This window comes from Tribolium castaneum, chromosome 2 (genome assembly GCF_031307605.1).
Source record: "Tribolium castaneum strain GA2 chromosome 2, icTriCast1.1, whole genome shotgun sequence".
In the NCBI taxonomy this organism is placed as follows: domain Eukaryota; kingdom Metazoa; phylum Arthropoda; class Insecta; order Coleoptera; family Tenebrionidae; genus Tribolium; species Tribolium castaneum.
Window position 1 is genome coordinate 24,321,436 of NC_087395.1, and position 22,333 is coordinate 24,343,768.

Genomic DNA, 22,333 nt, shown 5'->3' on the forward strand with positions numbered 1-22,333 from the left:
AAATTCGTTAAAACTCAAAAATGACTGAATAATGTTTAATTTGGCGATTTTTGGGCCTAATTTAGCAAAAATGTATAGAGTTATTAGCTGAAAAACGTTGATAAATCCTATGAAAAGGCCAAAATTACTTCATTTTTTTTACCATAACTGAAAAAAAGGTGTTAAGATCATTAAAGACACCAATTTTTTTTTGCAATTTATACAGAAAAAACGAATCGATCAAGTAAAATTTGTGTAAATCGAGAGTGCATAGTTTTTCCCAAAAAAACGTTTTGAACATATAGTCCCAAATTTTGAGGACCGCTGAACTGGTATTATAAAAATTAGTGTCTACTTTTAAATTATTGACAAAACGGCAGATGTAAATTAACCACCCCGTAATTCGTTCATTTCAATTTTTATTTTGTTATTAAATTATACAAAAAAAAAACAAAAAAATTATTCCGTAACGAGATTCGAACCTTCATCACAAATGAACAACAATTCCACACAGTGGCTCTCAACTGTTGGGTAAATAAAAATTTTAAAAAACTAAGTTATAAGCTCCAAACAGTAAGAAATTACCATTTTTGTTCTAATCACTTATGAAATTATGAAACATGTGTCAAGTGGCGGTCATTGACATCGCTACCAACCTTGCAAAAACCACTAGATGAGGCCAAACCCTCTTATGTGTTTGATTTTGAGACAATAACAATCGCTCAATTAACCCTCACTGATTGATTTCGTATCAATTAGGCCAACGAGCTTTCGACGTTCAATTTACAAGCTCAAGTCACGCCAAAAAGAATCCGAAAGTGCTGAAACGCTCGCTTATGATCTCGCTATCGGCACTTTCACTCGTGATGTATCCGTAATTCTGTGTCTGCGTCCGATGCAATCAGTTAATTATTACCAAGGTGTTAAAGCGTTCTTCCAGGTGTCGAAAGTTTCCTCGAAACCGGTGTGTAATCTCGCAGAATTTTTTATTGTTCCAGCGCGAGATAATTAGCCAGGAATGCGGCTGTCTGCGCGATTAACGCGCCAAAAATTCAAATTAGCGTCTTTGCCGTAAATCAAATCGCGGATTTATCGCGGTGCATTAAACCCTGGACGCTTCCTCGCCATTACACGTCGTTTAGCAAACCAACATGTTAATTAATTCCGAGAAACGGACCTGATGATGGCACGTCCGAAACGCGGAGCGCGCCGCTCCGTTCCTACGCCGGTTTGTACTACAAGAGTTCGCGTTTAAATTCTCATAAATAACGCGCTAACAATCTACTAGTGACAGCTTGTTAAGTCCTAACCACAGGTTAGGTTATAATTAATGGCTTACGTCACATTGTAATTGTTGAGTCGTCGCTATTATACCCACCTCGGCCATTTGTTAGCGATATTTGGCGATTTTGCGTGCTTTGCATACGCGCGAACGGCCCCAGGGCGGAAATTCGCGTTTGAAAGCGAATTTGCGACCTGAAGGCCGAAAAAGGATCAAGTCGGCTTGGAACATCTGCTGATACATCTGGAATAACTTCATTATGGTTACAATGAAGTCTTCAGGACTAAACGTGAGGAAACATCACTGAAGATATTATCTTTGATGATCTAACACTTGAAGACATTTAGGTAACGTGTAATGATCTTCTATTTATATTGTCTACAAATAGAGCAAGAAATCACCGCGTTACTTAGGGCAAATCGCCCGACACTCCCTACTTTGAGTTAAATGAGCGCATTTTTCACGATAATAGATGCCCTTTTACGGGAACGGTTGCACCACGACCACCTGATTTATCACCTATTGAATGTGTGTGGCGTATGAGCAATTTGCCCGATCTGTGAGGAAATCGACGGGAGAATTGCTATTGCTCCTATTTTAGCACCAAAGACAAAATAACAAAGAAAACCAACTGTATTTTGAGGGAAAACGTAAAAAAATAATACTTACTAATATAAAAACAAAAAATAAATAAGACATAAGGAAGAAAAGTGTTAAAGAAGAAAACCATAGTTAAAAAGAACATAGAATAAATAAAATTATCTATTCCTGCTGTGAAAATGGATACTGAGTAAAAATAAAAATACCGGTAGAAATACTGAAAAAAAAACAAGAAAAAATTCTAGAAGTTAAAAGAAAGCGTGAAAATATGATGATTTCATTCGTCTAGAAGAAAAGAAATGGAAAGCTGAAGGACATAATAAAAAAAAATAAACATGGCGTAGCTTAAAATAATGAAGTTAGAAAAAAGAAGAAAGAAAAGATGAGGAAAAATACTTATAAAAATAAGAAAAATAAAAATACCGGTAGAAATACTGAAAAAAAAAACAAGAAAAAATTCTAGAAGTTAAAAGAAAGCGTGAAAATATGATGATTTCACTCGTCTAGAAGAAAAGAAATGGAAAGCTGAAGGACATAATAAAAAAAATAAACATGGCGTAGCTTAAAATAATGAAGTTAGAAAAAAGAAGAAAGAAAAGATGAGGAAAAATACTTATAAAAATAAGAAAAATAAAAATACCGGTAGAAATACTGAAAAAAAAAACAAGAAAAAATTCTAGAAGTTAAAAGAAAGCGTGAAAATATGATGATTTCATTCGTCTAGAAGAAAAGAAATGGAAAGCTGAAGGACATAACAAAAAAAAATAAACATGGCGTAGCTTAAAATAATGAAGTTAGAAAAAAGAAGAAAGAAAAGATGAGGAAAAATACTTATAAAAATAAGAAAAATAAAAATACCGGTAGAAATACTGAAAAAAAAAAGAAGAAAAAATTCTAGAAGTTAAAAGAAAGCGTGAAAATATGATGATTTCATTCGTCTAGAAGAAAAGAAATCGAAAGCTGAAGGACATAATAAAAAAAAATAAACATGGCGTAGCTTAAAATAATGAAGTTAGAAAAAAGAAGAAAGAAAAGATGAGGAAAAATACTTATAAAATTAAGAAAAATAAAAATACCGGTAGAAATACTGAAAAAAAACAAGAAAAAATTCTAGAAGTTAAAAGAGAGCGTGAAGATATGCATTTATGATGATTTTATTCGACTAGAAGAAAGGAAAGCTGAATAATATTAAAAAAATAAATGTGGCGTAGCTTAAAATAATGAAGTTAGAAAAAAGAAATGGAAAAAAAATGAGGAAAAATCGTTAAAAAGAATGAAGTAAGGAAAACCTAACGTGTTTTCCAACAACATCAGCAATTTGTTTGTAGCACGAGTATAGGAAGTGCTGCACGTGAGAATATCGAAAATTGTTGTCCAAATAAGTTAGGTACAATATTTTTTTTAACAAATTAAAAAAAATCGAAAATAAATATTTTTTTATGAACTAGTGCACTGGAATTATCAAAATTAAATTATACTGTCACTTATCGTAAAAAATCATCATTTCTAAGTCAATACTAGCAATATCAATTTAATAATTGCAAAAGAAATGATTTTTTAAATAAGCATAAATTAAGATTTTTTGATTAATTAATTAATTAATTAACGAATCAATTCTTTTCTTAAATAAATACCTAGTTGTCTACAAAAAAGTAACAAAATTTAAAAAAATGTCGATTTTTAAATAAACAAGTAAACCATTAAAAAAATATACCCAGTCTATAAAATGTAGAAATTACCTAATATAAAAAGTAAGGAAGTAAAGAAGAAGGTTACTTTTTAAGTCCTCTTGTTTGTTGTAAATGAAACCTTCACTAGTGGACATCTCCGAATAACGGACACCTCTTCACAACGGACATTTTTGTATGAACGTAACAAAACCTAAATTAAAATTTCCACCTCCCATTGGTGGACACCTCTCCACAGCGGACAATTAGAGATTTCTCATCGGTGTCCGTTGTTGAGAGGTTTCACGTATTGTATTCAACAGAAATTAAGTTTTAGAAAATGTAAAACAGAATAAAGAAGAAAGTTTCTTTTAACCAGTTTTTTTAAAAATAAGAAAAATTCTTTCAGGAATGTAAATGATTTTTTTTATAAGCATACATAAAGATTTTTTAAATTAATTAATTAATTAATTAACTATTTTTTTAAATAAATACTTATTTAAAATACTGTAACAACTTTCAAAAACTATTGTTTTTTTTAATAAATCAACAAATCAATAAAAATATACCCACCCAATAAAATTGTAGAAACTACCTAATACAAAAAGTTAGGAAGAAAGAAGGTTCCTTTTCAATCCTCCTGTTTTTTGTAAATATTGTATTCATCAGAAACCAAATTGCAGAAAATTAAAAACAATAAAGAAGAAAGCTAATTTTTTAACTAGTTATTTTTTAAATTGTCTTCTTGTTATTTTATCATAGAAAAAAGGATACTTTTGAAGATTTTTTTTATTAAAAATAATGCCGTCAGCAGCAAAAGTGCACGAAATAAAAACTGTACTGTAAAAAAAGATTACTTTAAGGCTTAAACCGTCTTGTGATCAATTGTTAACATAATAAACAATAAAAAAATGTTCAGCAATTAAGAAGGCCAAAATAAAAAAAATATAACTAGGGAAAACAGTCTGTTATTTATAAAAGCCAGAAAAGTAGCAGATTATGTTACTAGGAGTAAAAATGAGCTTTTACACCTATAACTTACTATTTTCTATTAATATTCTTATCCTATAATTAATGATCGCTTCTTGTCGGTTAGGTATACATTGGAAAAACTTAATAATTGGGAAATTGTAACTTTTGTGACGGGAGAAATTGTTACTAAAAAATATGGAAAAAATGAAATTGGTTTTAGATTTTTGTCGTGGTTTGAATAATTCAGACAGACACTGGGTGTGATTAATCACGAGTATCTTGTATACACACGCACTTAGCACTTCTTTTCCGCGAAGCACAATGCAAATAATTCATCTTTAATTAACTGAAATAATTACGCGAGTAATAAATTAATTTGAAATTGTAATGAGCGAATAGTTTGTATTCCGTTCTGTAATTAGGTTTAATGCAGACTTTTCGCGTTTGTTGCGTTTTGTGTTTAGCATAAAAACGCGATAATTTATTTTAACGATTTCTGTCGCAGCCGTTTGTCGATTTTCGTCCCAAGTGTATTGACCCAGTCTCAATGTAATCGCAAAAAATCAAATTTAAATACGTCGCGGATTTGCACAACAATAAAGATATGCAAATCGGGCGAATCTAAATGTAAATTTAAAAGAGAAACTTGACTACTTACTGGGCTTCTTCAATTGCGCTGTGGAGGTGAAGAAAACGAGCTTTTGATAAAATTTCTTTTAGGTATATTTCGTGTTCTTTACAGTTGTTTTAAGTACATCATACTCAACATAGCTTTCTACAGTTAAGTCTAGTAAATGAGAGGTTCAATTTTTAATAGGAGTTTATTAAAAATCAAAAGTCTCGCCTTAAAAGAATGTACAAGTAAAAAATCTCCTTCAACAAACGTCTATTATACACACATATTTATGTAGAAAATCGTTAGATATGTGGAAAATAAACCAGGATAATCACAGGAAAACAAACGGTGTCTTCTCGATAAAGTATTCACAATGCCTATGTACAGAAAATAAATACAAAACTTGTATAGGGATGCCTTGCAATAAATAAAGGGCCGTATTTACACTGGGACTACTCTACTGGGGACTTGGCACTAACGAACAGTTTGGCACGTAAAAGTTGGCACTATCGTCTCGCACGACTATGTACACAGTTTATGTTTCACTCTCTACATCACTCACACACTCCTCGTCCATGTCCATGTCGATGTACTCCCCGTATTGGCCGTCATCCCCCGTCTCCTGCTTCCACTTGTTGACGTGGTGGCTGTTCTGCTGGCCGCCCTGCGAGCCCGACTTGTTCCCGCCCTGGCTCGTCTTCGCCTCTTCCTCCTGCTGCATCCGCTTGTGCTTCGTCCGCCGGTTCTGGAACCACACCTTCACCTGCAACACAAATCACCGATTTCAATTCGGACTTTCGACTAATGACGCTCTAATTGCCGCCGCTTTATTGTTATTGCTGTGAATGACCGATGCGAGACTTCCGACAAGCCATTTGCTAATTGTAAGCAAATAAGGCGACAAACGTGACTCTTTTCTCAATTCGCCCTGAAAACGATCGTCTACTCAAAATTTTTCTCTACCTTTAGTTAGTTTTATTAAGCTTTAGCATTATTTATTTAGCCTAAAAACTTACTTAAACGCTCGATTTTCGACTAAAGTTTGCTGTTTTGGGGCCCATTTTCACAAAAATTTGAAAATAATAACGTTTCTTGTTGGCCGCCTTAGAACGCTTAAAAAAGATAACAAAAAATTAAAAAAGCTTTTACAAATTTTAAAATCCTAATTTGCTAGCAAAAATATTCTCTTCTGATAGAAAAAACATAATTTTTTGCTTTTAAAAGCTTTTTTCCAAAAAAAAATTTTTTTATAATTTTTCATTTATGGCTTATTAGTCTTTACTTATTTTAAACGTCTTTTTCTCTGAGATATTTATTTTTGATCGTCCAAGATAAATGGATTTAAAAAAATAGCGACATTTGTTTGTAACCAAACGTAATGAAAATATATATAATAGTAATGGGTATATTTCCCAATGACCAACATACCGTTAATGTTGGTATAAGTTACGGTATGTACACATTAACCACATAGATTACGCAAGTATGCAAAATTTCAGTTCATTGGGACATGAACCCTTTAAAATTTGGCTCCAAAAATATGAAACAGACAGACAGACAACAAAGCAAGTTAAATAAAAAAATAAAAAATAAAAGCTTTTAATAATAAAAATGACGTATTTTTCGATGTAATTTGGTGAATTTTGTCTGTTTTAGCGACAACTTTTGCAAGATTTTTGCTTAAAATTTTTAATAGCACAAATTTTATATTTCTTGTTATTACTTATTTTTTCAAAAAAATCCTTGCTTAGGTTTATTTAATTTTTTTGAATGACAACCGACTTTTTTATTTACGGCTTTAGATATAGGCACACATCTTTATCATTTTGGTAAAGAATTTAAAAAAAAATTAAATAAATTTAATAAAATACAAAAATATTGACAATCGACCCGTTCCAGGATTTTTATGAAAAATAACAACAAACATCCAAATTTTTGGGTCACTTTTGGTACATTCTCTATAATAAGTTAATAAGGTTACGGAATGTTAAACGGGTTAAAACACTTTAAAACGGCAAAAGTAATACAATTTGGGTCTTAATTTGGTTATTTTTGTCTCTTTTAGCAAACTTTTAGTTTAAATAGGCATTGAACACTCAAAAAATAAGGCAAAAGTTGTTTTAATTTGATGATTTCTTGACTTAGTTCCAAATTTTACGAAATAATAATTTTTCCGACTGATAAACGTATTAAAATGAATATTGTAGGTAATTTTTACTTTATTAAGTGATTTCTTGTCTGCTTTACATTAAAAATAGCCCAACTTGGCGAATTGTTCTGTAAATCAGCCTTTAGTTTCCGGAAGAAATTAAAATTTCCTTAAAATATCATTTCAAATAGACAAGGTACGAATTGATGACAGAGGGCGTAAAATATGATAAGATTATTAATAGACAATAGGGTTTTATACAGTGTTTTTTTAATGATTCTCATCTAGTTAACTTTGAATTGGTTAAAAAAATTTGTGTCTCTTTGCTCAATTAAATTCTCTGTCAATAAATGTCAAAACTGTCAGTTGTGAAATTTACAAATTGTCAGTTTATTAATTATAAATATTTCGTTAAAATGCATCTAAATTGTTACACTGTGCAAGAAAACACTTGTATTGTCGAAGATTATTTCTGAATTGGAGACTACTAGATGACAATCATTTAAAACCACATTGTATTAAGCTGGCCGAAGAAAAATCCTTGAAAATATCTTTGGTAAAATAAAATTGGGTAATTTGGCTTGAAGAATGTAAGTTTTTGTATAATTTTTTGGAAAATGCTACTTTCCGTTACCTCCTCCCAAGCCGTCGCTTTCGTATCAGATCCCAATTACTTTCGCGTCGCTATAGCTCCCGGAGCCTGTCAAAAACCGCCCAAAAACCGTTCTTCGCATCTCCGAATTGAAATGAATTAATTATTTAATAACACGTTCGTTCCTCGTCTGCATTTTCCCCTCTCGATTATATCTCGATTAGCAAGCAATAAGTCTCCGATCCCACTCGTGATAAAACGGCTCCGTCCAGTCCGTCCCACTCGTCTGATTAATCATACCATTAATAATTTAAATCTGGATCTATTTATCAGCCCGATTAAAATAAAAATCTCCCATTTAACTCATCCAGAACTGTCAACTGACAACGAGATTAACTCTGCGATTAAACGAGCCGGGTCGATAATTCCTGCGCACGCACCGGGATCAACTATCAATTCGCCGTCGAATTAGCATGAAAAAGGGACTCCCATTAGGGCCCCTCGAGGCCCGCCATTGGGTCCAGACGGAATAAGGGAAGGATCCTCGGGACTAAGGAGTGGCGTGCTCGCCATGACGCCGCAAGGACGCGCAGCGCCAGGGAACGGATATAGCTTTTTCCAGCGACTGGAATCCGAGAAGTTGCACTTGCGGAACCAGACGGCATGGAGGAAGCGGGTCGGAAGGAGTCGGCCGGTGTGCGTTTGGACGCACAAGCCGCCGCCCGGTATTATTTTAAGCGTTCGTGTGTTTGTGCTCGTAATTGAAAACGTGTGGGTCGGAGTTTTCTGCGCTTATTTTAATGAAATGTAAACAATACATATGCGTGTCGGATGGATTATATTTGAGTTTTTAATCGTTTTCATGTATAATCAATTAAAAGACCCACACGAGCATATATACGGGGATTTTTTATTTGCACGTCACTGAACTAAACCCCGGTTAAATATTGCGGTGGGCGGGACTTGGGCGGGGACGGAACTAAATTCACCAAGAATTGCGTTTTAGACGTCTAATCGCACGATCGCATTTGCATATACATAAGGGCATAATTAGAATTTGTTAGTGTGGGACCGCTGCGGAGCGAACGCTTCAGACGAATGTCGAGGCAAAACCCCAATTACTTGTAACTCTTTTTCTTACTTTTATTGCTTTAAGCTTTGTTTCTCTTTTTTTCATAATCAGGCGAAAATCAATTTTCTTTTCTATTTTTTTTTTCAAAAAATTGTTAAACATGTTCTTTTTATTCTTTGTCGTTATTCATTTTAAAATAACCTAAAATAATCCAAAGTTACGACTAAACTTGTTTTTAAGCTGAGAAGTCGCCAACTTTATGAGTCTTGTAAGTTTTTTGAAAATTGTTCAAAAGTGCCAATAATCACGCAAAATTAGTTTTTGGTTCAGGAACGGACCAAGTCGCAGGAAATTGGATAAAAAACCTGACTTTAAGTCCTTAATTCAGCAAATGTTCGGGAGGTTTGAAAAATCTTTTTTAAATAAATATAAACAAAAAAAATATTTTACATGTTTGTTGAACTATGAGTCTATAGATAAACAGAGCAGCTGTATACATGAATCAATAAACAAGTTAAGTAAAAATATTACATTGGTAAATAAAAAAATGCGTTATCTAATTGAAATTGTTCAATCAGGAAGATAATGGGTTAATAAAAATAATAACTTAAGGCAACAAAGTGTGTCGAGTAAAGAATTAGCCAACAATAAAATGTAATGCCAAGCAATAAAACGAAATTATTTTATGTTTTCTTATCAATCAGAGTTAATTTATTTCATGTTATAAAATTATTAATCAATAGCGATTGCAATTAATATTAATTATTAATTATCGTTATCTGGAATTCCTGCCTACTTGATATTTTCAATCATAATTACTAAATAGATCATTGCACATTGATTTGTTTTTGTTCGAAGCTGTACGCGGTCATTCAACAATAATAATTACAACATTTTTGTAAAAAATGCAAATTACCTGAGTTTCAGTCAGCGATAACGACTGTGCAAGCTGCTTTCGTTCCGCACCTACGACATAGTGATTTTTCTCGAAAGCGTGCTCGAGCTTGAGCAGTTGCGACGGACTAAACGCCGTCCGTATTCTCTTTGGTTTCCTGAAGGGCTGCAGGAGGAAGCCGGGAATGTCCGGTCCTGGAACAACAATTCATTTCATTCAAATCAGAAAACGCTCAAAATAATACAGTGGAGGCCGGTTATAACGAACTCAGAAATTGCCTCAAAATCTATATCTGAAGTTCGCTATAAGCGGTAAAATAAAAAAAGTGTTTTCTAGCAGACATTTTTACTTTACGTATTATTATAAACAACTATTACAAAAAAACAATAATCCTTTGGGAAACTATAATAATTATGTACACTGTGTAATAGTGTTGATAATAAAGCTCAAAAGAAGTGAAAATAAAATAATGAATATTCATAGATTCTCAAATATACAAGGTGTATATCAATTTTAAGTCGGATTTTCGGTGCTTGAAGAATGGTTCGTTATAACGGGCCTCCGCTGTAATTACGGACGTTCGAAAGTGGGAGATAAGGCGCGAACATAAAAATAAAACGGGAATAGCTGAAATATTATCGCCGGAATATTTAAATTCTAACGCGTTTCCTCAGTCTTACATGGAAATGGCCTTATTAGGCGTCCGATTAAAATTAATTAGGGCGAATTTTCGAGTTATTAAAACTCGAGGCGAGTTTGGCTTGCAGTGGGCCGATGTTATCGCGGTTGCGGTTATTGTTTATTGGACATTTCGAGGAGAAAATAGGCGGTTGTTAAAAATGATTGCTCGTAATGTGGCTACAAAACGAGTAAATGCATAAAAAAAATAAATTAGTTGTGGGATTGGGCGAGATTTGGTTGGTCGCCTGACGGCGGCGATAAATTTCCCTTAAGTAAAACGGCTGGCTTTTAAAAGGCTGGCGAGTCCTTATTTGCACTTTCGGCGTTAACGACGATAATGTAGTAATAATAAGGTGCGATATATGGTATTCAAGTTGCTAGGCGCGTTTCTCACGTAATGAACACGTTTGTGTTTGTGTGAGTGTAAGTACGTATCGTACTATCTCTGCGGCCCTAATGGCCCCCAATCACGCAACTCCTAATTGACTTGTGAAATCGCCGCTGCTCCGCCGAGGAAAAATCATACGGAGAGGTATATTACGCGAACGTTGTTGTTTCTTCGATTGCTGGGCGGATCGGCGGATTTTTTACCACGGAATTATTATCACGCTTGCTTACGGACCGAAACAACCAGGAAGGCGCAGGGACGGACTGGGCCCGATGCCCCAACAAACTGCTTTTTGAATTGTTAGCGGACTGTGGAAAGTCGACCGTTTTCGCGTTTTTAAAATGTGGAAATTTTAATGGCCGAAATTTCCTGGGTTCCAGCGTTTGGTAGAAAAAATAGTTCAAAAATTTAGAGCCGGGCCATTAAATGTCAAGTGCATAAAATGTTCGTAGATCGAGTTTGGAAAAAAATTGAAAATCTTCCGATTTTTTATTTTTTCAATTATCTACGACAAATCTATTCAAGATGAAATTTATGTAAAATAATCTAGGAAATCAATTGGCATCGAAAACACTCTCAAATTCGTGGTCGTTTCCAAGTTATCAAAATATACAGAAATTTTACCTATAGCTAATAATATAATAATAATTCTTTATTCGTGCTATAAACACAAAGTACTTTTGCACATGTCAAATATTTTCTACTCATTGATACAATTTGTGAATGCAAACTTAAATTTAAATAATAAAAATAAACCACAATCTTTGTTTTATTTAAAGAACTATTTTTTGCTTAAAGGTTTGTATACTTAGCTACATAATATCAGTTTTCTCGGAAACTGTTCGTCACAAGACAATGCTTTTTTTCAGTCGATAGATTTTTAAAAGAGCTTTACAACGATAACAAACCTAATGGGTTATGGTTAATAATTACAGAGTTATTGTCCGATAAACTCAAAATCTACTAAAATCCTGACAGAAATCGTAAAATCAAACCTATTACAATAGAACGTTTTCCTGCATTTTTAAGAACTCGAGAGGTTGTAAAGGCATACAAGAATCCAAACTTTTAATGAAGGAAAGTAATTGGCCTCTAAAATTTTAAGCATAAAAAGTTTGTGAAAATCTAATTGGATGATTGAATTCATGAATTTTTCAATTTTTTTATTTTTTCCATTACGTCAAAAATATTCGAAACAGTGAAACTATTTTGCTTCTAAGCTACGTAGAATGATCCGGGGAATCCATTGGCGTCGAGAAAATCGGCAATTTCTCAAAAGTTTTTTTGTTATGAATTTTTTTATATTTCACCAATTTTTCCTATTATTTGCAATTTTCTCAAAAACTATTTATTAGTCGGAGAACGATGATCGTTTTAGTAAGATAGATAATTAAAAGAGCTTTCCAATGATAATAAACTTCATAGGGTTATTTCTAATAGTTCTGGAGTTAGTGCTCGATAAATGTTCCGGGATTAATCGTCAAAAATCTCGCAAAAATTGGAAAATCAAACATTTGAAAATCGAGCATATTGATGATTTCTTGCACTTTTAAGAACTTTTGACGATTCTAAATGGATAAAACTTCCAAGAGACTTTTTTTAAGTAGGTACTTATATACCCTATTCCCAAGTGAAATAACTTCTATATTTTTTGGCAAAAAGAGTTTTTTTTTGTAAGTAAGTATCCATATATTTTTTTCAAGCGTTATCGTGTATAGCAATTTTCCTGATTTTTGCAGAAGGCAAAGCTTGTAATAGGAGCTTTTGAATATGAAAAAATAATGAACCTATAGTCACTAGTTACGACTTTGAACTTTTTTCTTTTTTCAAAATATCTTTATTATACCTACAATTTTTTTTCAAGTGACATCCGTTGACGCTATTTTTGTAAATTTTGTAGAAAACCAAGCTTGTAAAAAGGGCTTTTGACTGTGAAAATGGTGAATTGACGATCATCAGTAGGAGTCTTAACGAATTTTTTGTTTACTCAAAATATTTTAACGTTACAAATTTAATTTCTTTCTATAAATGTTATAGCGATATCCCCGATTTTTGGAAGGATTTTAACTGTAAAAAAATAATGACAAGTTGAGGCCCAATTTTTTTTTGTCCTCACAAAATATCTTCTCAATACATAATAATTATTATCATCTCAAGTTCTTAAATCATTTCGAGTAACGATCTTCCTCATTGTATTATAATTTTTTAAGATAAAAGACAAAACCAAAATTATGTTTCAAAACACTTGATAAAAAAAATTCTTATTTTACGAAAAATGTGAAATATGTAATTATTACACTACAGTGTCTTAAATCAATTTTCTGAATTGAGTCGAACTTATCATGTGTTTACAATTTTCTACGTGTTGTTTGTTGTTGTTTGAGCTGAGATTGCAAATTTGTATAATTTCCTCCAAGTCCCGCTATTAACTCACCAGGAACTACATTAAGCAACATAAAATTTTTTCGCCAATATAATTAACACTAATCGTCGTGTTTATATCAAATCTATAATGAAGTCGTAGGCATACTAATATCTTCCTTTTGAGCAGTTTGAAATAATTTGAATTAATTTTTCACCGTTAGTTTTGACAACTCGCATTCACTGACCCTTAAACCTATTATAAACAACGAAAAAGTGACTCATCACTCCTTAAATAAATCTCCCGATAACCCATCATTAAACAGTGCCCAATTATAACCTTATCTCGTGACCCCTCGCAGTCCCATAACAAATTCCGTCAACGCGCACCTTATTTGTATTCACCTCTCCGTCAATATAATGTTTTGATTTTTCGCATTTAGAAATGCCTCGATTGTTTTAAATGGCAAATAAGCTCGTCAAACGCATACAAATCCCTCGAAATCGCCACCACAGCCCATTTAATTTGTATAATTGCGCGCTGTTTTAATTACACATTGAGAAATTGCCGAGCAGATGCGACCGCCGCCATCGGAGCGTTTTTTCCAACACCCCAAACGAGATCATGATTGACTTCTGAATTAATTCAATGCAGCGACAATGGACGTAATCTAGTTTGCACGCCCTGTAAAAAAGGGCCGCGTTGTGCCAATTCGGCGGACCATGACACGGATCAAGCGGATCAGAGGGGGCGAGGGACCCTAAAAAACGAACGGTGCACGCCCTTTCAGATGGGAAAAATTCCGCGCTTGTGGGCTCTGTTTTGCAACAGAATTGGCGTTATTTCTCTCTTATCTCTGTGGCGCTATACGGCTTTTATTAGCAATTATTATGACTCGTATCTCGGATTGGCCATTAATTTATTGTGATTGTGTTTGAAGCCTTGACTTGTTTAATTGTCTTTACAAAACAGATTTTCTATACATTTTATTTCACTTCCAGTAACAATTTATGTAACTATTCCGGCTGAAAATTGACCAAATGTGGCTAAAAAAACGGTTTGTTCATACAAACCCTACGTTCTTCCTAGTGGTCATTTCGCTTACCTCCAGAAATCCAAAAAAAAATTAATTTTTTAAAACTTGCTGCAGCATTAAATTTATTGTCGTTGGAAAGTTCTTTTAATTGTCTATTTAAAAAAGTTTAATAGTTTTCAAGAAAACAAGAAATACTCTAGTTTAGAAGAATTTTTAAAATATTATTTTTTAAACTCACTATTAAAAAAACTGAATTTTTGTCGAAGATGTTCATAGCAATCTAATAATAATTGTCCAGTTTTTTTTAACTTTAAACATAAATTTAATACTTACCCTTAGATAGCAATGTTTCGTGAACTAAGATATCCTCATCAGGAGGATAAAATATTTCTTAAATTTCAGTTTTGTTGTCTTTTCGATAAATAGTTATGAGAATTTTCTGTAAGTACTTGTACAGAATGGTTCAATTAAAATAAGATTTATAAATCCACCAAACCAGTTTTTCATTTGCTAGTATATACCTAGTGTTTGGTTAAACTTAGGAGAATCTTATTGAAAACACCATGTTCAAGAGCTCACGACTAGAAAATTTGAAGAAAATTTCAGCAATTTCAAACAGACTTTAGAGGTACAGTCACGATCAAAAGGACTGACACCCCTAAAACTACACCCACAAATTTTTTCGATATGTAAATTTGGCTAGTTTATAAACTATCTGGATTTATGACTTAAAAGGTCAGGCCTTTCCCTTCGCGGCCGGTCATTCTTTTTGATTGTGACTGTACACTTATTCGATTGCTTCAACAGTCACTACGATGTTTTAGAAAATTAAAAAAATAAAAACGTAAAGACTTCCCCAATGGTTTTTTAATTTTTACATAAAATTACGTTAGTTTATGTCATATTACTTGTTTTTTTATTTTGTTTGTCTTGTGTAAATGCCATTAAAAAAAATAATAACAAAAATATCTAAACTCCTCAATTAGCCTAGTTATTTAGTTACTTGTACAGAAATTTTAAGCCAAAATTTGACTGTTTGTGGTCAAGAGTCCGTCCCTGCGCGTTCCTATCCACTCCACCTCTTAATCCGCCGTCAAATTATGATAATTCGGTCCGTTTGCTCCTTTTTCCTGCGTGCCTAATTTACTGTGAGCTTCTAAGGATACATTTACATGTTAGATTGCTCTCTCGCATGTATAATGGTGCGACTCGCCGGTAATTAGTTGGCCGTTTTCGGCTTCTTAAACGTCCACAACAACCAAATGAAAAAATCCATCGAACCCGTTTCGCCTCTAAACGACGTCTTCAAGCACCCAATTGCTGGCATTACGACATTAATTAAAACGAAACAAGCCGTGACCAATCAAATTTATCGGACGCAATCGAAATCTTTTACTTTATGACTTGCTTACACACCTGTCTAGTTTTTAAACAACGCAAGCGCAATTAATTAACTAATTCGATTAATGAGCGCGGAAAACGCATTGTCAAATTTATAATTAGCGGTGGGGCGCAAAAAATAAATTGCCGGTTTTATACGGGGTAATGTCGAAAAGTGTGCACACCGTAATTTGGCGTGCAAGATGCGTTTTTTGTCGTGGGATTGTCTTGTCGTCCTTCGAGCGACACCTTCCACTTAATTAAGTCTCCGTAATTAATCGAGTAAGTGTCCGTTAATGGCGCTTTAAGTGCCCCCTATTCTGTGAAATTACGTCGCTCATTCAATTTTTTCCGGCGGAGAGAGTGCGTCCTTAATTGCGCTCTAATTGTTATATAAATGCCCTCGCATCTGCGTTACAATCTCTGTAAAAATTGGTGCCTGGAGCCGTTAAAATACTTAATATTTCCCGATGAACTTCGTTAAACATTTCCTGCATTCCGCTGCAGCATATTTAGTGCTGGTTTAATGGCTGGTGGATTTGAATACGGCCGTGCTTTGAAACCGAAACACCGAGTAAATAAAGTTGTGCACGGATGGAACAATTTGTAGCTATTTGTTGGTGCGCAAAGGCTGTTTTACATACAAAGAATGCTGAGGAGATGCCGCGAGGAAAAAGACAACGACGCTAATTGCGACTTTACAGGATTCCTGAAACGTGCTACTGATTTCTCAATTGTCTCATGTTTGTGCAATTCATTGATTCGGTTATTAATTAAATTGGATAAAGTGCAGCCTTGGTCTCGACGCTTGTCTCGTCACTGCGAATTAATTACTCAAGTGCATCGTTTCATGAGGACAAAACCATTTATAGCCGACTTTATTGCGTTTCGAAACGATAAAAAACACTAGAAACGGATTGGACTGACCATAGCGGATGGCGGCAGCTCCATATGGATTTTTGCTGCAAACTCAGCACTGAGGTGTGCCTCAAACCTACTTACTGAAAAACAACACATTTATTTGTTGTAATATTTTTTCCTGAATTTTATGGTAATTATGAAAAATAGAAAACAAACGTAACTTTTTACAGTCGAACTCCGATATCTCGAATAGGCTCAAGTTATCGAACATTTGTGTTATCATCTATAGGTGTCTACTGTCTGTTCCAAGTTGCTCTTCATTTTCTGCTGCATTTTATTGAAACACTCTGTTAAATATCTAAAAAATGTCACAAATATGTTGACAAAAATACAGAATTTACAATTTGAGATTTTTTTTATAAATAAATAAGTGAGATTTTTTACTCAAAAATAAGTTAAATACCTATAATGATATTTTGTATTTTGGAGATTCTCCTTTTAAGCATTTTATTATTTATTCGACTACATTATGTAACCGTATTAGTAATTTCTACTGAAATATCTATTAAAAAATCAAACATACTTTTAAAAAAATAACTCATTTTTACCCTTTTTGAGCATTTTTATTACCTTCTTACACTACCAAATAAACAACTTATCTTGAAACTCCGTATAGCAGTAGCATAATTTTTTTTATTGAATTATTTACCAAAAAGACAAACATAAATTACATAAAAAACATAAATTTTTGTTATCCTCCTGAGGAAGAAATCTTACTTGACGAAACACTGCTATAGCAATATAAAACAATAACTTTAAGGATGAGTAAAGAGTAAACACTGTTATGAAAGTCCAAAACTAGTACTCATTATGCGTAACATCTGTTTCAAATTGCCGTGAATTTGTGGGAAAAGAAAGAAAAATTTATTTAAAGTTTATCACCCTGATGATGGTGTTACCTTCTTGACAAAACAAGTGTTATTTTTATGACAAATTGTATTAAAACAACTTACTTTTATAATAAAATAATAATAAGCAAGAACAATAAAATATAAAAATATGTAGGCTATTTTTAGGAAAAAAGGAAAAAAGAAAAGAAAAAATGTAAAAAGTGACCAAAATCAGTTAAACACTGTTCTAAATGGCATAAAACTACTCAAGATTTATTTATTTTTTCATTTTCTTTTCTCACTATTGCTGCGTTTGTGAGCTTGTGAGGAGTTAAACCAAAAACTGAGAAATTTCTTGGCTGGAAACGTGTGTTACTAATTGTGTCTAATCCAGCCCTGCCCGGAGTATTTTTCGGGGGGAAACGCGAGATAGCGATCGTGAAATACCTTGAACCGGAGTAATTATTTACACATTAGCAGCGCCGCCGTAATTATATCTAGGAGCTGTACCACTGTTATTATGTTTAAGACTTGAAATTAATACTTTAATAGCGTAATTGCTCGCTCGCTCAAAAAAGCCCTAATTATTGAGAGTAAACTCCGAGGTTTTGCCATGCAAATGCCAATTCACTTTTATACAATAAGACGCTGATTTTTTCACTCGTCCGGAAATTCGCACACTATTTATCAACCTGTCAAATGATCAAATTAAATTCTGATCAAAAGTAGATTTAGACGCGGTTAATTACCGCAACCTGCGATTAGCCCAAATGCTCCGTTTAGAGGCGATTTTTTGTCCAGTTTCTAACAAATTCACAAGCTGACCCACATTTTGATTAATGTTCGAGTGATCGAAATTAATTAAAAATGGGCGCAGCTCCATTACTCAAACACAGGCTGTGACCGAGTGCCACCCTGTAATGCGTCGATCTGATTAGAAAATTTAAATGTTAGAGCGGATAAAAATCCCCGAACTCGTGTTCAGGTTTCCTTATATGTTGCTCAAGTCATAAATAGCGCGCGTTTCTTGCACTAAGACATAACACGAATAAACAAAGACATCTCTTGAGGTCAATGGATTTTTTCAGGAATAAATCACGACAAATGTGAATATATTTACAAATAAGTGGTTTCATGAAACACATTCCAGTTTTTCAGCGATGCTTATCGGTGGCTTTGTTCGCCTGAATGTTTCCAGAATTGAAACACTGTGATAATTGCTTGTATAACACTGGGAATAATGAGAAAATTTGTCGTCTCGTGGCCGAACATGAGGTTTTTGAGGTCACACCTGTGCTTCTTTTGAATTGTTAATTTGTTAATGGTGCGCGTGAAGGGCATGCGGAATTCGAGCGTTTCCGGCCGAGGAATTAAATTTAAATCGTAAAAATTGAATTTTATTGAACCGAATGATACAATGAGTTCATTAATATGCCAAGCGCGTTGCTCCAAACATATGTTAATTCACTGTGTTTGGTTAAGTGGCAAAAGGACGCCAAGTTTATAATAATGGCTAATTAAAACAATTTCAAAATGCTATTTAGTCTGCGGCCCAACTACACGTGCTGGGATAAAATCATAAATAAATATAAATAAAAATATAAATGTACTCACATATTAGTTATAAGACAAATTTTTGAATGACCCAAAATTTTTTTAATTAATAATCACAGAATTAGTGGCAAAATATTGTAACTTGTCACGTTTTCAAATAATTTTTCTGGTCTAATTCAAGATGTTTGCTTTGTTGACAGGTTTATCGTTTTATCGCTGAGTAGCTTACAAAGAGAACCATTTCTCGTTTTAAGTCACAAAAGATGACTCAAGAACAATTCTTAGTCAAGTATTATTTGAAAAATCAAAATATTTGTAAAAATAATCTCATTTTGAAGCAGTATTTAGTAGAAAAAAGTTTTATTCTATTTTTAACGTCCGCTCTTTCAGTCCTAGGTTAAATGAAACATTTGCATTATTATTTTATTTCTTGATTTTGTTATTTTAGTGCTTTGATCGGGGTTAATTTGATGGTCAACTTGACCAAAAGACAGCGAGAGATGACCAGGTTTTTTTGGTTAACTTATAACTATGTTTTCGTAATTATATGCAGATTTGTATTTTGATTTTTGTTGCCTTTTTTAGACGAAATTGTTATTGTGTATGATTATTTTATTTATATCTACAATAAAATAAAGCAACAAGGAACCAAAAAAAAAAACGTATTTTTCAATTTGCATTTATACAACCCTATGGTTCTTTGTGAAAAGTTGAGAATTTAAGCCGATTTTTACTAAATTTAACATTTGGTTAAGATTTAACCGCTGTTAGATTAACTCTGCTCTGATAAACCAGGTGTAAGTTTATTTTTAAGACATTAGAGCTAGCACATTGTAATTTTTTTAATGAAAGGTAAAAAAAAACAATTTTCTTATTCTTTTTTTCAAAAGCTCTGTGCAAAAATATTTCTCTTCAACTATGATTTTTTAACAAGTCTATGATTATTATTATATTATTTTATTATTATTATTATTAATAATGACATACATATGGAATTTTAAACGCTATATGAAAGCCCTAATTTTTTTTCCAAAAATTTACCGCTTAGTTAATGAAAGCAAAGATTTAAAAATAAACCCATTAACTTTCCGAATAACTTTTTTTGTCTATAAAATACTACATATAATTATGAAAGATCATAATTTAAAAGGAACTTCCGCAGCAACAAGACGGTAGCGTTGTTGACAGGTTTAACCTTTGTGTCTACTGAAAAAAATCAATCATTTCACTTCTTTGAAGAGATTTTATTTGTGAAGAGAAATGACTAAAGAAAAGTTTTTATTCAGCCTAAATTTCTATTATCTTATAGTAGTGTTCACGTTTACGTTTTTTATTTCGTATTAAAACAAAAATCTGGTTAAACTAAACCAGGGTTAAACAAAAAAAATATTTTTTTAGGTTCTGCGTATTTCAGTGCCTTAATCGGGGTTATTTTGAATAATTTGATGGTTAACCGAAAAATGCAATGGGTTAACTAGCTTTATTTTTTAAACGTATTTTTGGTGAATTTATCAATATCTAGGTATCTAATATATTAAACAAAAACCAAAAAAACATGAGCACTTTTAAAATTTTAACGGAATTGTTAGAAAACATTAGATTTCAACACAGTAATTTCTGTTAAACTAATTCCCATCAGTATTTACTCAGGGTTAAAATTTTGGCAAGATTTAACCAAGGTTAAGTGCAGTAAAGCTTTACAAAAATATTACTCCTTGAGCATTCAAATAAATATGATGACAATAAGTACAGACAAAAATAAAATCGATATTTTTCCGTAAAAATAACTTCAAAATTCTGCGTTGTAATTGGTCTAAAAGTAATCATAGTAACTTCACCTAATGTTAAAGAAACAAACATTTTCGCAAATAACTATTAAAATCAAAAGTGGTGTTGAATTTGGACTAAAACTGTGTTTACATCTCGTAAAGTTCAAAGTTTTTATTGGGATTAAATTAAGAGCAATTAAACCAAATTTAGGCCTACCTTATGAACACTTTGTTTGGTTTATTACGTCATTATAAAGTACAATCAAATAAAATTAAACCGGATCAGGAACCATTTTGAAAAATAATTCTATTTATATTAAATACAACAAACAAGTAAAAAGCTAACCGTAATTACCTAATTAATTAAAAAAAATCACCTCAATGACGGATGATCATTTCAACAAGAACTCAAACTCTATTTACACGTTCCTACGCTTCTAAACGTAATTAACGAGATTAATATTTAAAATTCAAATGAATCTGCCACAGTTATTCAAAAATAACAATAATTGCTTGTAATTAACGTCCAATTAGGCCTATTGTAGAAACACACAGGACGTTATACTTCAACTTTACCGACCGACGGAAACTTACACCAACATCAGTCAACATAAACTCAAAAAATATGCAAGTAAACGAATTGTTACAACTTATAGTTTCACATTAACCCCAATTATCACACTAATTAACACCATTTCCATCACTCGACCAGTGATTAGCGGTCTAACTAACCCGTAATTTAACCACAAATGCGGTTGCGAAAAACCCGCCATATAATCGCAAATTGCCAAACACGTACAGTGGGTAGGTACCAATTTTTCAGAACGGTGACATCACCATTATGGAATATTGTATTGTTAACCGCACATGAACGCCATAATAATGCCAATTACGAGTTGAAACGCCCTGTGTGTAAAAACTTCTTTAATTTGAATTCAATTTAACCCTTGTGGTAAAAAATCTACGCACAGTTTAGCATTAGCCATAGAAAAAGGTACAATATTTTGTGTTTTCTTGGTGTTTACACGCGACCTACCTCCCGGGAACCTGTGGGGGAAGATCCTGCCGTGCCTGGAGAGCAGCCAGGGATACAGGGGGTAGCTGTCCCGGGGCTGGTGGGTGGCGAGCGGCGACGGCTGCGGGAAGCCGTGCTGTCCGGAGCTGAGCGCCGCCGCCAGCGCCGCTCCCTGGAAGTGCGCCGCCAAGGCGAAGGGATGCTGCTGGTGGTTGTGCACCATCTCCGGCTGGAGGAAGCCGTTCTTGGGCACCAGGTTGGGGTCGTAGGTGGGGCTGGGCCTCACCAGCGAGTGCGCCGGGATGCCCGGCACCATGATGGGCGGCTTGGGGGAGGCGGGCGACCGCGGCTGGTTGTCATCGCTGGAGGGCGAGAGCGGCGCCGAGCCCTCGGAGAAGTGCACCGGCGAGTGCTGGGGGCTCTGCCCCACGATGGAGTCGATGGAGAAGCCGATCTTGGGCTTGGAGGGCACCGCCACGATGGGGGTCGGTGCCAACGGCATCATCATGACAGTCTTAGCAGGCCATGGTCACGCACACCACATCGCACCCAACACTAAACACTACAGGACCA

The 22,333-nt window shown here is 33.7% G+C and overlaps 1 protein-coding gene across 1 annotated transcript; it reads right to left on the bottom strand.

Moving 5' to 3' along the window:
* Nucleotides 1-5,651: 5,651 nt before the first annotated feature.
* On the bottom strand, nt 5,652-22,265 carry Ems (empty spiracles). Its single transcript, NM_001114321.1, has 3 exons — nt 21,782-22,265; nt 9,846-10,018; nt 5,652-5,879 (listed from the first exon to the last, which is right to left on the bottom strand). Exons 1-3 carry the CDS (start codon nt 22,263-22,265, stop codon nt 5,652-5,654), a joined length of 885 nt encoding a protein of 294 aa, NP_001107793.1.
* Between the last annotated feature and the right edge of the window lie 68 nt (nt 22,266-22,333).

Coding starts and splice junctions, on each gene's coding strand:
- Ems (NM_001114321.1), bottom strand. CDS start 22,265: ATGATGCCGTTGGCACCGACCCCCATCGTGGCGGTGCCCTCCAAGCCC. Junction 10,019..21,781: donor CCCCCACAGGTTCCCGGGAG/GTAGGTCGCGTG, acceptor TTGTTGTTCCAG/GACCGGACATTCCCGGCTTC. Junction 5,880..9,845: donor TATCGCTGACTGAAACTCAG/GTAATTTGCATT, acceptor TTTGTGTTGCAG/GTGAAGGTGTGGTTCCAGAA.